The 17810-nt window shown below is 50.3% G+C and overlaps 1 protein-coding gene across 1 annotated transcript; it reads left to right on the top strand.

Moving 5' to 3' along the window:
- Positions 1 to 1716: 1716 nt before the first annotated feature.
- On the top strand, positions 1717 to 15930 carry LOC124230215 (apolipoprotein L2-like). The gene is made up of 4 exons (XM_046646027.1): positions 1717 to 1937; positions 8087 to 8197; positions 10696 to 10825; positions 13906 to 15930. Exons 2-4 carry the CDS (start codon positions 8167 to 8169, stop codon positions 14741 to 14743), a joined length of 999 nt encoding a protein of 332 aa, XP_046501983.1. The 5' UTR covers positions 1717 to 1937; positions 8087 to 8166; the 3' UTR covers positions 14744 to 15930.
- Positions 15931 to 17810: the final 1880 nt, after the last annotated feature.

Genomic DNA, 17810 nt, shown 5'->3' on the forward strand with positions numbered 1-17810 from the left:
TGGGTCTTGGCTCCTCCCCTGAGTCGCTGGGTTTAATCCACAGCCTCTCCCCTCACCTCGGCTTCCTCATGTGCACAATCAGGCCACATTCCTGGCCCACTTTGTGCGGTGATTATCAGACCACACTGCAGTGTGTGTCCTCATACTCAGCATTCTTCTGTCCTCCCTCAAAGGCTGGCAGGGACGTGGCCGTGATGCCCCATGGACATTTGCCCAGGAGGAAACAGGCCTCGATGGAAGGATCAGGGGGGCCTCCGTGTTCCAGGCCCCCTCCCAGCCCCTTCTGCCTGGGGCAAAGAAGGAAAGTCCAATAGCAATCCAGCCGCATGACTTGCAGTGGGGGACCTTTCCCTGTGTTTCCTTATGTGTAAAATGGAGTGGATAACTCCTAGAGCTGAGGTGAGAATTAAATAGGAAAGGCTGGAAGGTGCCAGCACAGTGCTGGCTCACACTCTGCCCTCTGTCCATGGGGGCTGCTCTGCTCAGGAAGCGAGCAGGAACAGGACTCGCTTTCTGTTTTCAGACTTTCTGAGTGGCCATGACACTACAAAAGTCTTCTATTAGGAGAGAAAATAACCTGCCACCAAGCAGAAATAGGCCGGGGTGGAAAACAGCAGCGTTCTCTCAGCTCGCTCCCACGAACGTCTGCGTCTGTCCAAAGGGCATTGACCACTAAGGATGGGCCTCCTCGGGAGGGTCACCAGGACCCAAAGGCAGTGGTGCTGTTCCTGCCATCAGGGACAAGTCTAGAGAGAGACTTGATCAAAACGGGAGTGGGAGACACGGACACAGTAGCTGAGCAGTGGGCTTAGGCCCCTCCCCTAGGTTCCGTGGAAGAGAGCATGGGACAGCGGCTTCCACCGGGGAGGATGCTGGAGGGCTTCTCAGAGGAGGAAGCAGCCAGCCCTGGAGGTCTGGTGGTTAAGATTTGGCACCTACTATGGCAGCCCAGGTTCATTTCTTGTCAGGAACACCTCCACCCATCTGTTGGTTGCTACTGAGGCAGCCCCGTGCTGCTGTGATGCTGAAAGCTATGCCACTGGTATTTCAAATACTAGCAGGGTCACCCATGGTGGACAGACTTCAGCAGAGCTTCCAGACTAAGACAGACTAGGAAGAAGGACCTGGCCACCTACTTTCCAGAAAATTGGCCACGAAAACCCTATGAATAGCAGCAGAGCATCATCTGATGTAGCGCTGGAAGATGAGAGGATGGAGCAAAAAGATCGGGCACGCTTCTAATCTGCTGTACATGGGGTCGCTAGGAGTCAGAATCCGCTGACAACACTAATGGGAAAAAAAGGAAGCCAGTCCTCCTGGCAGAAGGACCCATGTAAGCAAAGTCTAGAAGCTGCATGGGCATGGGGTTCAATAGGAGCAACCACAAGTACTCAGTGAGCATCTGGGGTGTGCTAATGGGTGGTGACACAAAGGTGCATGAGGCCGGCATTCTGGGGAGTGTGTGGAAGGAGAAGGGAGGAGGGGGCTGGGAACAAACCCAAGGTGGGAGAGGGGGAGTAATTTGTTGAGGGTCCCACAGTCTGCCGTGGCAGATCTTCCTTCCAGAAGCCTTAGTCAGGAGGGCTGAGCCAAGAAGGACCTGGAATGTCAGGTCTGGGGTTGCTCTTTTAAGGAGGTCAGCAAGGAGGGCGGAAATAGCCAGGGTGGTGCCGGGCAGTATGTTTGTTTGATCAAGAGCTGCTCAGAGGATTGACTTTCAGTTTCCCTACTGGGTCCCCAAGTATATCTGGGCCCAGAGGATGTGTCTGGTTATAGCACTAGCTCAGAGGAGCTAGTTTCAGTTTCTCTTTTTAGTTCTGAAGTATATTTGGGCCCGGAGGATGTATCTGGTTGTTGCACAGACACACAGCCTGTGACTGGATCTGCACAGCTAAGAACTGGATCTTGTTCTCACTCAGCCAGAGGAAGATTCCTTGGTAAGTTGGGGAGGCCAGGCCCCCCATCCCCCGCCCATCTCCCCATCCTCACAACAACTCTCTAAGAAACGGATTATTGTCACCATTTTATAGATGAGGGAAAATCTAAGCTCAGAGAGGTCGGGCTGTGGGCCCAAGGTCACAGGTTAAACAGAGTCAGAGCCCGGGTTTGAACCTGGTTCGGTTCGTCTGACTGCTTCCTCCCGCCCCCTGTGCCCCTGAGCAGTGGAGAGGGAGGGAAACTGCTCAGGTGGGTTCACAAAGCTCCCTGGGCTCAGCTTGGCTTCTGGACTCCCCGACATGAGCAGGTGACCCCAGAAAGAGGTGGGTGTCAAGTTGCTCATTCTTTGGGGAATTTGAAGGAGGCAGAGGGCACGGAGGTGGCAGGGGAGTGCGAGCCTCTGCTCCTGTGGCCTGGCCGCCCTGCGCTGCCCAGAGGGCTGCTGCTGAGGCTGATGGCGGCAGAGGGCTGCTTTCGAGATGCAGGGAATCCGAGTTGTTCCACCCACCGCGTCCCTGAGTGCCTGCTCAGTGCCAGGCCCTGTGGGGAAACTGAGGCCCTAAGAGGGGAGTACCATACCCAGGGCCGCATGACGGGAGACCCTGCAGGGAGATGGCAGGGCTTCTTGTCCCCTCTGCCTGGCCCTGCGCTCAGGACTTGGGGGTGAGGGAGAAGGGAGAGGCGGTCCGGTGCGCCCCGCGTCAGAAAGGCGGCCTGGATGCAGGGCGTGAGGGGGCACGTTGCAGAACGCCAGCAGGGCTGTGATCTTAAATAAAAACCTACTGTAGACGTGTGAGTGTAACTTGGGAGTGGGAGCCTCGATCTCTGTGCTTATACAGGCAGATTCAGACCTAGAAAGCTTTGAACTATTAAAATTACATTTCCCCCTTAAATACCAGCGTCGGAAGGCCTGGGGTTGGCCTCCACTCTGCCCCCTAGGAGCTGTGTGACGGGCACCTGCTGTGCTCAGAAAAGAACAAGACTGTTTTCGTCCCTTCAGAGGAGCGTCCAGGGCAGTAAGGAAAGGACCCTACTTCCCCCAAAGCTCCAGACAGCAGCTAGTGAGCCAGGGTGGGGGAGGCCGGAGGGAGCTGGGGGCACGTCCAGACCTGGTGTGGCCCCTGGGGGAGGGGAGGCATTGGACTGTCCTGCTCAAGGCTGGGGCGTGATTCAGATTTCAGCTGGGACCCATGTATTTCTGCAATTCTCTCTTCCTATTTCTCTTCACCTAAAAATATTATGGGTGGAGTAAGGAGCCATGAAGAAATAAATGGAAGCTCTCAGAAATCTGAGAGAACCGTCGAAAGTAGGTTGAATCAGGGAGGTAATTTGTGTGAAATCTGAGTCATAATCTTATTTGTTCTTGGCCAGAAAGAGCATTTCAAGAAGATAAACAAGAAAAACAAATGGAATTACTTAACTGGGAGTGAAATTCGGGTTGTGCTGTGTCCTGAGTGGCTGGTTGTTTTATGTGCAAGTAACGGCTCCACCTCCGACATAGCCAGGCTGTGCCCGGGAGGTGGAGGGGACCCCTGGAGGCACTGGAACAGGAGGGGCAGCGAGAACAGACAGGACCCCTGCTGGGTGCTCAGAGTCGAATGGAGGGGACAGACGGCTGAAGAACCTTAACACAAATAGAACTACAAGCAGGAAAGTGGAACATTCCAGGGGAGCCTGGAAGTCACTGGGGGAAGCCAGCAGGAGCAGGCAGCTTTTGAGCTGGGTCTCTAAGGAGAGGTCAGCTTTCACCTGGTGGGGAAGGTGGGGAAAGGCATGCCAGGGGGAGGGAACAGGCTGAGCAAAGGCCTGGAGGCTGGTGTGATCAGAGGCAAGGAAGCTGAGAGTCCTCGAGGCACCTGGACCAAGGCCATGTGGAGGCCGGGAGAGTCAGGAAGACAGGAGTTGGGAGCGGTCAGCCAGGCCCTCCTGAGAGCTCTGGGCTAAGGAGCTTGACCTGGATCCTGTCTTAGCCCCTCCTTTCCTTTCCCTGCAGCCACATGGAGGGAGATGCTCTTGTGGGAATCTCTGTCCTGCTGCGCCTGGAGAGCTCAGGAGAGCTGACGGGCATGGGAGGGCTCCCTGTCCGGCCCGTGCATCTGGGAGGGGCGGGCTTCCTCCAGGATCCTCCCTTCTCCCAGCAACAGCCTTCCTGGGAATAGAGCAGTCAATGGCTGGCCAAGGAGAACACCTTTGTACTAATCAGGCAGGTGGGAGCAATGTGAGCATCAACAGCCAGCTAAGGCCCAAAACAAGGGTTGGGGGCAGGCCAAGAATGGCAGAGAAGGATGGGAAGGATGAGCTCGAAGGTGCAGACCCGTTTACAAATGGTGTCATCCGGGATCCAGCTTTTTCCGCCTGCACACTCCTCTTTCGGCTCTCTGTATTTGATCTGGTCCTCGTGTCTCCTGATCTCCATTGGCTGCGCTGACTCCCAGGGTCACGCAGCATTCAAAGCAGAAGGAGGAGGAAGGGGCCAGCCAGCTCTCCTCTCACACCTGTCGCTTATGGCTGGAAGCCCCCAAGCCCCTCTCAGCTGACTTCCCCTTGTGTCTCAATAGCCAGGACTGGATCATGCAGTCACCCCTCACTGCAGAGGGGCCCAGAAAATGCATACCTGATGTCCAGGCCCTAAGATGAGAGGCTGCCAGCTCAAGCGGGAGGCCAGTGACTTTGGAGGAGGGTAGAATTGTAGGGGGGCTGGAGGGCAGAAGAGCATCAAAGGCGTGGGAAGCACTGAATTGTTAAGATCCAGTTTGAGAGCAAAGATCAGCAGCAAGAAATGGATCAGTGCCTGGGAATGACTGAGCCACAGTGGCTTGGAAAGAGAAGGGAAACTGCTTGGGACTGTCCCCACCCTTGCTGGGCCTGCCTTGTTGACCCGACAGCTGCCTCTGTTCATTCTTTCCTCCTCACACAATAGAAGCAACATACGTGCACATCGGCACTGTCGGTGCCTCCAGCCTGAGGCCACCGGGGTCGCTCCTGCAGTGAACAAGTTGTGTTTATGACTCAGGGAGGAAGAACCATGGGCCTCTCAGGGGGAGGGTGTTAGAAAGAGCCGACTCTAGGATTTGGCCTTTGGTTGGGAGAGTCGGGGAGGCTCAGAGGAAATGGGGCCCGCTCTAGATTGGGGGCTGCAGAAAGCAGGGCAATCCTGTCAATGGGCGTCTCAGTACTCTTGTCTCTAGAGAGGGGAGACCAGAACCAGGATAAAGCCATAACTGGCAAAGAAGAAACAGTCGTTTTTTTCAGCCTAGGGCGGGAGTGTCTGATGTCTATTGGGTGGCACAGAGACCTTGGTTTTTCTCTGCTAAGACAGAATTCGGAAGCACATAATGCATGGTTAAAATAAATCAATTAGTACAGAGGACTCTGCTCGCCCCCTTCCCAGTTACAAGCAACTATTTTGAAACGTTGGCTTCTTCTTTGGGTTGTTAATCAGTGTCTTTACATAATATTCTTACACTGGGAGGTGGAATAGTGTGAGAGTGTGTGCTCTGGAGGCAGGCAGCCTGGATTTGAATTCCGGCTCTGGCACTAGCTGGGTGCCTTGGGTAAATTGCTTAACCTCTCTGAGCTTCCGTTTCCTTGGTTACTGAGCCCTTGTGAGAACTAAAAATGAGTTACTGCATACCAAGCACTTAGTGCCTGGTGCAAAGCAAGTGTTCATCAACCACAATGGCTAATAAATATTAGCTATTGCATTTTTCTTTTTCTTGATTTTTAAAATTTGGTGTTATTTATTTACTTCCTACCAGGGTAAATGAGAATTTCACTTATTTTTATACTTTTTCTTATACTCACTCCTCACCTTCTCCTAATATCATTTTATCACTAATTATATTTCCTCTATTAGAAAGCTTTGTAGTTGTAAGTAATTTACTCACGGCTTTATTTCTTATGCCCCCTGCTGCAGCCAGAATTTCTTGGCTCCTCACGTCTGGTAAAGTGAGGATGTTATTTCTCCTTCTCCCTCAGAGTTTCACCTCCCAACTGCTACTGTTGTGATTTAATTTATACACTGATTGGCAACAAGTGTATTTAGTTGTCATAGTTCAATGCTCTATTTTGTTCTAAAAGTTAACAATCAAACAAGAGTGTTTCTATTTTTGTGGTATTTTAAACATTGTTACCGGAGAGCTCACCCCTACAGTACAGTTGCACGGGTTTCTTGCACAGCTTTAGTTTTCCCTGATGTTTCTAATTGCCTTTGTTTTTACCCCTTTCACTGTTTGCCTTCACCATTTCCTCAGTTTCTTTCAAACTGTACATCGTGTGAGGCATTATGTCAATTCCCCTTCCCCACAGAACGCTTTACTTCCTTGGACCGGCTGACTCCGGGCTTGCTGCCCGCTCAGCTGTCATCCCTGGATCTTCTTCTCTCTGGGTTGATTTTCCTGATTCCTGGAATCTCTCTCTTGGTGATCCTTCACCCCACCCCATAAACACACACACACTTTTTATTCCTGCAGCTCATTCTCAAGTAACTTTCTAAGAAATGGTTATGGCTGGTAACTTTTCTCTCCCCCACTTAGCTCCATTCCTTCTCTCATCTTTTTGTTTTATTTTCTGAAAGCCTTCCTTGACTTTCTTTCCAACCTTTCTTGAGAGTTCTTTGTCATTTTGCCAACATCACTTTAATTACTGAGATCTCTGTTTTTGTTCTATTATTTCTCCCCCCTTCAGTGCATCTTGTTCTCTTTTTATGAATAAAAGACTTCTCTTTTTTTCTTTTTGCAGGGAAACATTTGCCCTGAGCTAACATCCGTTGCCAATCTTTCTTCTTTCTTTTCTCTTCCCCCAAGCCCCAGTGCCTGGTTGTAAGTCCTTCTAGTTCGTCTGTGTGAGCAACCACCACAGCATGGCTACTGACAGACAGGTGGTGTGGTTCTGTGGCCGGGGAGTGAACCCGGGCCACCGAAGTAGTGAGCGCCGTAATTTAACTGCTAGGCCATCAGGGCTGGGTCTAAAATAGCTTTCTAATCTCCCTAAGGACACGGGCTCAACTTTTAAAAAATTACTTCCTCATTTAAAAATCATCCATTTCTTCTGGTGTCATTTCTTGATAATCTCAGTGACCCTTTTCCACGTTGTTGTCTTCCTCATGTGTCCGATCCTAGACGCCCATTCATGTTGAAGAGGGAGGGAGGGCGATGGCAGGCTTCCCTGTGGGGTGATGGGATGAGGCCCCTAAATGCTTAAATACAGATATACTTTTTCTGGACTCTTTCTGTCCTGATTTTCTCCTCTGGCATAGACCTAAGGCTGCTGTGAATGTCGGATGGGCTGAGGGGCTGGTGGACTCGCCCCCGCTTTCCCCCTCGACCGCCCTCCAGTCTTCAGTCTCCCTCTCTGGGGCTCTGCCTAGCAGGCCATTCTTCTTGCCTACGTGCCCTCTCTCTGCTTCTCCGACAGCATCTCCCTCTACTCCTCTTTACTCAGTATCACTTCCCCATCCAGTCAGTTTTCAAACATCTGCTGAAGTCTCTGGTCTCCTGTTGACTCCATTCCCAGTTCTCATGGTGGCAGAGCAAGGAGAGGCGGTGTGCAGGTTCTTGAGTCCAGCAGGCACATTTGAACCTTGACCCCAGGCTACCACTTACCAGATTTCTGACCTTGGGCAAGTCCTGTAACATCTGTGCTTTGGTTTCCTTATCTGTAAATGGGGATAGAAAAGCCGCAATAGCTCCCACCGCACGGAATGGGGGTGAGGTTTCAATGAGGGAACACGTAGGAGCACTGCACGTCACAGGCACTCGATCAATACTAGCCATTATCAATTAGGAAACGCAATTGTTCCCAAGCTCAGGTAATTTCCAGAACATTCCTTCCCATATTTTCTTCTGTGTTTGCTTTTACTGCTTCTATAACTTCTCAGATGGCTATCTCCTTCTCTGATTATCTTCTCCTTGTGCCCCCAAGGACAACAGGACTCTGGCTTGTCTCGGGAATAAGCTGAAGTGAGGGGAGTACTGTTCCTTCAACAGCAGCGAGCAGAGCCCAGGAGACAGAGACACACTTTGGGTTAAGTGCCTTCTGGCATTTGCGGCCATCCCAGAAGGAACACCTGGAGACCTGGCCCCTCCCTGCTCCCTGTTGCCACAGCTGGCTCACATATGACTCCAAAATTTGTTTCTTCTTCCCCAAGGGTGAAGCCACACCTCCTTCCAGACTGGACGCACACTGGCGAGCTGTCAGGGAGAACTCTGAGATCCCACTGCTGACACCATGAGCTCAGAAGCCGGTGCCGTCTCCCCAGGTAGTCGCTTCCTCTTCTCTGCTGGTTCCTACTCGCGACCTAGAATTGAGGGTGACGCTTCCAGGCTGAGTTAACCTACAGAAGAATCAAGAAGGGGGTCGATGAGCATTCTCGAGCCTGTCCAAGGGGAGTCCCCCCCCATGAGACTGTGGGGGCATCTTCTTCCAGGTCCTCTCCTCTGGGTGCCATGGCCCAGGTGCCCACTTCCTCCCTCCCCTGCTGCCCATCAAATGACTGAATGAGGCCAGGACAGCCCACAGGGAGGTGGGGGACAGCATATGGGAGAGGAGAGATGGGGTCCCGAGGTGGGGCGGGGAGAGGAGGTGACCAGCAGCCGTGGAGGCTTCTCCTGCCTTCCCGCCCCCTCCAGCCTTCCAGTACTCACCGGCTGCCCCTCGGCTGTTACCAACAGAGGCTGCTCCCAGCTGTCAGCCCAACTTCTCCAGGAGGGGCAGTGGGCCCTGAAGGGGAGCCCTTTGCCACCTCACAGCTGTGTGACCTGGAACCCCTAACCTAACTTCACCTGTGAAATGAGAGAACTTCCTTATGTTGTTATGAAGATCAAATATAATGTGTGTATGTCCTTGGACCAGTGCCTGCCACACAGCAGGTCTTTCCAAAGGGTTGTTGCTGTCCCCTCTACCTGGAACCTGTTAATTCCAGGGGGGACCTCCCACTCCCACACCAACCCCTCCCCCATCATTCCCTCCCCTGGTGGCTGTGTCAGGGCACCTGCCCTGTGCCCCCATTTATAAGCACCTGCTTCCCAGGTGTGACTGCCTCGGGCAGGTGCTGATCTACTGATCTCCAATACCCCTCCTGAGACCCAGCTCTCAGTTACTCCCTCCCACCACCCCAACCAATACATCCACCAATTTAGTGCTGAGGGTCCCTCTCTTTCAGCTCTGCTTTCCTGTCACCCTTTGATGAAGCAGGAAAGAGAAAAAGTGAAACAGCCCTCCACCCACCCATGTGGACACTAGGATCCCTTAAGTCCTGTTTGCTCAGAACTGCTTTCTTTTCCAACACTGCCTCGCCCTGGCAACCAAATCAAACCACCTCCACCCTCCTCCCTGGGAGCCTCCCTGGACAGCAAATAGTGCTTCACTGAGTCCCCTTGAAGGACAAGGGAGGAGAGGACAGACCAGAAGCCAGGAGCTCCCCAGCAGCCCTGGGATCCTGGACGGAGGGCTCGGGCTGATGGATTCCTGAGGATAGAGTCTCCTCGGAAACAAGAGGCTTGTTTGACAAATGGGCCAGGCTGGGCTCCGAGGGGCCCAAGGGGAGCTGTGTCCCCTGAGACCAGCCTGGGGGAGGAGGTGACACAGATGGATCCCAAGGATCCAGCGGGGTCCAGCCCCCACCCACCCAAAGAGCCCCCTCCACTGCCCGTCTGGGACCAGCAGGAGGAAGCCTCTGTGCACGGGAGTTTCACTCAATAGTCTGTAGGCTGAAACATTACTTTTATATTAAAAAATAAAAAACCACAGATGTACTATATGGTAGAATGCAGAAATCACAGGAATGTTTAAAACATAAGGAGGCTTCAAAGTCACATCAAAGAAACGTCTGACTTTGGCCTTGGATTCAGCTCCTGACCTTCCTGCTGGCTTTGGGCGTCACTTATCCTATCTGAGTTCTTCTTCCTTGAAATAAGAATAATGCCTCTTTGTGTGTGTAAAGCAGGAAAACATTTTATGTCATGTCCCCATACACACACATATATGTGGTAGTGCAAATCTCTGATCTGCAGCCATAATCTCCAAATCACTGAAAACCACACAGTTTTTGGTAACTCACTTGGGCTGTAATCTTGCTTTGTCCTGACTTGACTCTGTTTATAGTCATGACATTATTGATCCCATTTAATGTGAATATTCCTTTGTTTCACTGTTGAAACACAAATGCGCTTGTCTCCATGGTGCTGCGCTGACTCTGCTGGAAGTGCTAAGTAATACACATATGTGCTCTGTATTCTCTTCTAAAAGGTTAAAAATTCTGAATTCCTACACATATCTAGATCCCAGGAATCAGATAATTAGTTCTGGCAGCTGGAAGTCCAAGATCAAGGTGCTGGCAGGTTGGTTTCTGGTGAGGACTGTCTTCCTGGCACATAGATGGCTGCCATCTTGCTCTGTGCTCACCTGGCTTTTCCTCTGTGTGTGCATAGAGGGAGGGAGAGCTCTCTGCTGTCTCTTCCTCTTCTTGTAAGGACACTACTCATATCAGATTAGGGCCCCACATTTATGACTGCATTTTATCTTAACCACCTCCTTCAAGGCCCTATCTTCAATTACAGTCACATTGCGGGGGGGATCAGGTCTTCAACACAGGAATTTTAGTAGGATGCAGTTCAGTCCATAACACCAGGTGACTCTATCAAAAATACCCCAGGTGACAGCTGTTCGGGAACATTAACATTTAATGCCTTAATACTCAATATTGTTTATACTCTAGAACAATTTCTTTTAATCTTTTTCTTTTTTCTTTCCATCTAGAGAGTGAAAGCTCTGTTGAGGACATGACTGAGTCTTTCCAGAACAGAGTGAGCAGAGAGGGACTGCAGCGCCTGCAGCTGACTGATGAGGAGGCCTGGAAGAGACTGGTGGCTGGGGGTGGTTTGTCAAGGTGACCTCCATGGGGTGTCCCAGGAATGTCAGCCAGATCTCCCCCAGGGCTAGTTTCCTCCTAGCAGGCACACCTCCTCCAGGCAGTCTCCTGTGGTTGGGGTTGATCATGTCCCGTCTCAACAATCCGTGAGCAGTAGTTCCTCCATGTCGTTAGCTGACAGTCAATGGCTTCGGGTTGAGAAGAGATGAAACCTGCAGGGGGCAGGTTATGTGACCTTGGAGAAGTTACTTAAATACTCTCTGCCTTGGTTTCTCCATCTGTTCCAATTTATTGTGAAGAAAATAAGACAATGCATGTAAAGGGCCAGCATAATGGCTGACACACAGTAGGTACTCAATTAACGTTAACTTTTAGAAAGATTGCTGGGAGGAGATGGGGCCAAGGGGCTTCTTCCTGGAGATGAGAGCCAAGCAGGACTTCATTTGGGCAAGTCAGAAAAATCCTGACACAATGAGTTTGTCTCCCTGGGGCGTCTGGCTAGAGCCCTTTCTCTCTCTGTCTAAGGAACTGTGCAAACACATCAGGATCCTGCTGGCTCATAGGCGGGGAGGCTGCAGTGCAGCTGGACAGAGTTGGGCTGGATCCTGACTCTGCTCAGCTCTGGGGCTCTGGGCTCATGTCTTGGAGTCTCTGATTTGTCATCTGTTCAATGGGACTAGCAGTTCAATCTGATGGGATTGTGTTGAAGGCCTTAGAGTGAACTGCAGGGTCAAAGGCAGGGTCCGAGTGCAATTATCTTGTCCAAAGGCTCAGGGTGGCCTGGACCAGGGTCTGAGCCGGGGGTCAGCATGGAACCAGGTGGGTCCAGGTTGAGGACTAGTAGAAGGCTTAGGCATCGAGGCGGGACTGCAGTGTGGTGAGTGATGCTCTTAGGGCACAAACTTTAGGAGGCTGTGGACGTACTGGAGGTCCCGTGAGTGGGAGAGGGGACATTTCTTCTCTCCCTGATGTGATCCCCTCGCTGCTGGGCACAGAGGGCCCTGGGGGATTATTTCCTCCATGCCCTACCTGGGAGCTGGAAGGTTCTTGACTGCCATTTAGGACTCCCTTTGGGACCCCAGAGAAGCCCCTGACTAGCAGAAAGACCGTGGGGCTTAGTGAGAACTCCCAACATCACAATGGGTGGCTGGCAATTTTGTGTGACTGGGGGACTCTGAGGAGGCTCACAAGTCCCCACCAAAGAGGAAAGTATTTCCTCCACTAGCCTGTCCCAGTGCAGGTCTCTTCAGTCTTAGAGAGTCATCCAGATGGTTCTTAAAGTCTCCTGAGTCTCTTAGAGGTTCTGTAAAGTGGCACATGGCCTTGGTGCGCATGCATGTGAAGCTGGCACCAGCCTAGGTGTGAGGTAGTCTGGTGACACCTGAGAGGTCAGGGGTGCTGGACGGTGGGTCAGGAGTCAGGCAAGTGGGCTGGAGAGTCTGAGGGGAAGCAGGGTTACCAGCAGATGTCCTGCTTCCCACTCAGCTGGGGCAGTGGCTGAACCCAGTGACCTTCAGCTGGGAAGGTCAAAGGGCATCAGGCTTGGAGGAGAACAGATGCCAGGCAAGATGATCAGCAAGGTCCCTTCTAGCCCCGAGTTTCTGGGTTTTTAAAAAATCTAAGTACACAGAGTTAGTCAAACTGCAAAGTCTGAAGGCAGAGTCCTCATGACCACCCTTACTTTGGACACCAACTGCAAATTTGGGGGTTCCCAAACCACCCTCAGATTCCATAATTCCCTAGAAGGACTCACAGAGCTCACTGAAAACTTTATGCTCCCATTACACTTTATTACAGGGAAGTGACATAGGGTATAATCAGCCAAAGGGAGAGACGCATAACGCAGAGACTGGGAGGGTTTCAAACGTGAAGCTTCTGTGTCCTCAGGATGCATGACTCTCCTGTGTTCACTGTGTGACAGTGCACATGGAGCATTGCCACCCAGGGAGGCTCCCCATGTTAAGTAAAAAACATTATCCTGACACTTGTTAAAATGGTAAGGAAGACTTCAGACTGTTGCAATGGATGTCAAGACTATCACAATAAAGGAGAAACTGGGCTCAACTCTGAATTCAGCAGAGACAGCTGGGCCTTTACAGCAAATGAGCAGAATGAGTGGGTTGGTGGATGGAAAATTCCTAAGAGGAGACAGCGAGGGTAGGGAGATTCTTGCTAGAGGCAGGTCAAAGACTTATCCATCAAAGAAAAGGGGTGAGGAACGTGATCAGATCTCAAGGGTGATCAGATATCAAGAGTGGAGAGATTCTCACTAAACTGACTTAGCAGAACTCTTGCTAAGCCTGAGTGATACAGCCTGGCAAGGACAGGACATGGAAGGCCAAGGTCAAAGCAGAGAAAGGGCTCAGAGAAAGGGCTCATGACTAAAGTTATGTCATGAAGAGTCTTTGTTGACCTGAGCCTCAGTGTACAGAGTTTTTATTGGGACTCAATCACTTGCTGCCTACATAGCTGACCTGTAGTCTCCAGTCCCTCCTGGAGGTCAAACTAATGCCTTTAACGTCCAGTTCCTCCAGAGGTCAGAACCACATGACCCAAAGCCCCATCATGCATCACTTTGTCAGAATGTCCAGCAGCCAAAGACCCAGGCAAACGAAGATTCTCCTATCAGTGAGAACATTCCAGGGGCCAGAGATCACTTCGCAGTGGCCAAGGACAAAGGGCAAACCTCTTTGTGGGTGAGGTTAATTCTTCACTACACACTAAGAGTCTTTGAACGAAGTTTCCTCTGCTCCAATCCTACTTCTCTTTGCTCATCTATGGAGTTCCCACTCTACAAACACTTTGGTAGTGATGGTGTTGACATGAGTGACAAGTCTTCTCTATCACATACTTAGTACTTGAGAGCATCTTAACATGACTTGTACTTACTTATTCCCTGATCGAATAAATACTATGGAACACCTACAATGTACAAAACATGTATTTAATGCTGAAAGAAAAATTCTCTACATTTGTAAAATTCTTTTCCATTTGATTTATAGTAAAAGCTCTGTGATTTATGCAGGAGAGATCTTATCAAGCCCACTTTACAGAGAAGCAAACTGCCTTTCTTGATCACTTGACCTTCATTGTTACAGGGATGAGGCAGACACACTACACAAATGTCTGAAGAATCTGAACATAGACCAACTGAATAGGGAGAAGTTTTTGAATGAGTTTCCTCAGGTGAAACAGGAGATTGAGAAGCGCATAAGACAGCTCCCCGCGCTTGCTGACAAGATTAACAAGATACACAGGGACTGCACCATCTCCAACGTCGTGGCCAAATCTGCTGGCACTGTGTCTGGCATCCTGAGCATCCTTGGCCTGGCTCTGGCACCCGTGACAGCAGGGGCCAGTCTGGCACTCTCAGCAACTGGGATGGGGCTGGGAGCAGCAGCTGGTGTGGTCAGTATGTCCAGCAGCATCGTGGACTACTCAAGCAAGTTGTCAGCAAAATTCAAAGCCAGTCAACAGGTGTCAACTGACATCAACAAAGGGGAGATAGTCAAGGAAACTCTAGATCACATCACACCCCATGTTGCCTCCTCAAGAAAGAATTTTACCCAAGTCCTGAAAATAATTAGGGAGGACATCGATGCAATGAAGGTAACCAAGGGCAAACCTCAGGTAGCAGCCCCTGCCAAATGCTTCATGACCATTACGAGAATCTCAGCCCAAAGCTGCAGGCTGATGAGGAAAGTTCTTGGACGTACCACTCTGGCAATGACCAAAGGAGTCCGGATCGTGGGTGGGGCCACTGCCGGTGTCTTCCTTCTGTGGGATGTGGCCAGCCTTGTGATGGAGTCAAAGCATTTGCATGAAGGGGCAAAGGCAGAGTCAGCTGAAGAGCTGAGGCAGCAGGCTGAGGACCTGGAGAGGATTTTGGAGAATCTCACCGAGATCCATGAGATGCTGCAGGGCCTCGCTCTGTGACCCCCAGAGTCGTGCATGTAGCCCTACATTTTCATTATCAACAGTTCTTTATCTCTCAACAGGTTCATCTTTGTTAGGCAGTGATATCTTGATGATGACAATGATGATGATTGTGGTGATGATGATGGCAGCCATAGTGGTGATTTTGATGGTGGTGGTGATGATGATGGCTGCCGTGGTCATGATGATAGCAGAGTAGGTGGACCATTTGGCAAATTACTGGTGCTCTTTGGAGTGAATGTGCACTAAGAGATCAATGAAGTTCCAGTGAAACTGCAAATGCTGCGTTGGAACTGTGGATGATTTGAAAAAGAAAATAAAGGTGAAACCAGATGTGGCAGGTCACGGAAACTTGCAGTGTGTCGAGGAGATCAACCAGCTTGGAATCCAGAGACACAGCCTCTCTGAGCCTCAGTTTTCTCATCAGTTGGGGCGGTGGTGCTGGACAAGATATATTGCAGGTCTGTCTGGCTCTCCCCACCTTGTGTTCTATAAAGATGGACTGATATACTGAGTCTTTGCTGTGTTGAATGACAGGCTCATCTGGGCTTCACGTGCTTGACTTCCCTTCCACATAAGCCTATTTTCCGTGATCTCAGAGAGCAAGTCCTCCATTTCTCCTCCTGCTTGTTCACTGGGCTCTGGCTCTCCCATCTGGTCCTTTCCCTCAGACTTCGACACCCCATAGGCCCCACTGGAACACCTGTGGTCTGCTTGTGCACATCTGGCTTGGGCTGAGAACAGGCACGTTCCTTACCCAGTGGCGAGGAGCCAGGATTGACCTGTGGCACGTGAAGCTGATTAGGATAACAAGGACATGTGTGCAGCTGTGAGAGAGGATCAGTGATAAATAGAGGGACAGAGAAAGACAGCCAGCTAGCAAACAGCCTCGCCCAAGCTACCCTCACATTTCACCTGGACTCCTGCAAGAGCTTCAGAATGGTCTTCTTGTGTTGACTCTTGTGGCTCTGCCCCTGTCCCCCGTTCCCACCCATTCTCCATGCTGGCCCAGAATGACCCTTCAGAATATAGATCTTATCAAGCACCTGCTTCCGACTCTTCAATGGCTCCCCATTACTATTAGCACAAAAGCCTAAAGCCTCCACTCAGCCTAAAGTAGACTTGGGTCCCCTGAAGGCAGAGCCGGAGGAAAGGCTCTCTCGCAGAGGGTTTCTTTGGGGGGTGATCCCCAGGAGCGAGATTGAAGGACTAGGGCAAGGGAAACAGAGAAGGAGGGAAAATCAGTACAAAGTCATTCTTGACATGGTCACCCTTGTGGGCAAGAGAGTCTGCTAGGACCTTCTGAGGAGCCTTCCTGGAATGGCCTCAGAATCATCTCTCCAGGGAGGAGGGAGGGAAGCATTTGCCCATTGCTGCCATCCCTCAGGGGCTTGCTCCAGCGGGTGCTGATTCTCTGTATCTCCATATGTGGAGCATGTAAGTGTCAAACAGGTTCCCCTGACTGGAGCCAAGGCCAGGAAGCAAGAGACACAGGACATGCAAAATAATCCCAGAGAGTCTCCTAAATCACTCACAAACTGCATCCAGTGTCTTCTATGTCCTTTTGTACATACCACCTCACAGAAGACTTTCCTCAGTCCCTCTAACTCTCTATAAGCCAATGTTTTCCCGAGTTCTTCCACTGATTATTCCATTTCTTCCTCAAAATATCATCAAGGTCATGGCCACCCCCTTGCCTGATCAGCTGAACCATGTGTTTCACTTCTTTGTTAATTTTTCATCAGTTCTTGGATAATTCTTTTTCTTGCACAGATTTCACTTTGGCATTGAGTGTTTCCGGCACTGAGTAAGTGTGTCTTTCAATAATCCACCAGTCCTTTTCCCCCTGAACCCTGATAGTGGAATTCCATTTTCCTAAAAGTGCATTTGATGCAATTCCACTGTAGCACTTGTTGCAGTCGAGATTCCTTTGGTTATAAGCAACTGAAACTGAGTCTGGCTAACATAAGTGGATCCATTGGAAGGGAGGTGGGGAAGTTCAGAGAATGGAAAGAAGCATAAAATCTACATAAATCAGGAAATACAGGGACCAGGGAGAATCCAACTTTAGAAACTTATGATCTGCCGCTTGTGGGCCCTGGCAACAGATAGTTTAGGTGCAAACACCTGGAATCCTGGTCTCTCTGATTAAAGTTTCCAATTCCAGGAGACAGAGTAGCTTGGGTTGGGTGGCTATATTCTTGGACCAATCAGTCAGTCCAAGGGGCGAGCAAAAGGAATGGGTTACAGGGACACAAACCTTGGGGGGAGTCTCAGGTCAAGAAGCCACCTGATTTTGTGGCTACTATGTACAGTCAACCCCTTGGCTTCTAGACACATATATGCACTCTTCTCAGAAAAATAAAAATGACTCTGCTTAACCTCTTATGGATCCAGTGATCCCATATACAACAGCAAGTGCACTCATGACTTCCCCACTTGGAAACAAAAATAATCTCCACCTACTGCATCTTGAAGTCATGTCACGGAGTAGAGGACCTCGGCATGATGTCAATGTTTCTCTTGCTCCGTTGGGCTCCTCTCTCAATATTTTTGCACATTTTCGTGTATATTTATATAGATGTTCACAGGAAACAAAGAGGTATCATAGAGGCTACAACCACCATTGACCATTGCTGCCACTGATGCAAGCTTTTAACTGGTCATTCCACTCAATGTTCCTCTTCCCTTTGGGAAAATTCATTCTTGTGGAGTCTGAACCTCTCGGCGGTCCTGCCTCAGTAAGGTTGTGGAATTCTCTGTTAACCTTTGCTACTTGTTTTGGTAGTACAAGGAGGAATCCTCAGGGATCCTTGGAGTTCTACTCATATTCCTCCTGCTGTACTGTGTAGCAACAACGTGAATTTCTCTTGATCATCAAGATCAGCTACCACATCCAACCCAGCGACCTCATGCTTCTCCACACATGGAGAAGCATGAGGAATTAGATATGGCTGGTTCATGGAAGCCATTTTTGCATGCTCTGAGGGAGGTATTTCCCAATTAGGTGTTAACACTTCTAGACCAGAAGGTCGCAGAGTCATGGCTATTGAAAACAAAATATTTG

Source organism: Equus quagga, chromosome 19, assembly GCF_021613505.1.
Source record: "Equus quagga isolate Etosha38 chromosome 19, UCLA_HA_Equagga_1.0, whole genome shotgun sequence".
In the NCBI taxonomy this organism is placed as follows: domain Eukaryota; kingdom Metazoa; phylum Chordata; class Mammalia; order Perissodactyla; family Equidae; genus Equus; species Equus quagga.

Coding starts and splice junctions, on each gene's coding strand:
- LOC124230215 (XM_046646027.1), top strand. CDS start 8,167: ATGAGCTCAGAAGCCGGTGCCGTCTCCCCAG. Junction 8,198..10,695: donor AGCCGGTGCCGTCTCCCCAG/GTAGTCGCTTCC, acceptor CTTTCCATCTAG/AGAGTGAAAGCTCTGTTGAG. Junction 10,826..13,905: donor GCTGGGGGTGGTTTGTCAAG/GTGACCTCCATG, acceptor TCATTGTTACAG/GGATGAGGCAGACACACTAC.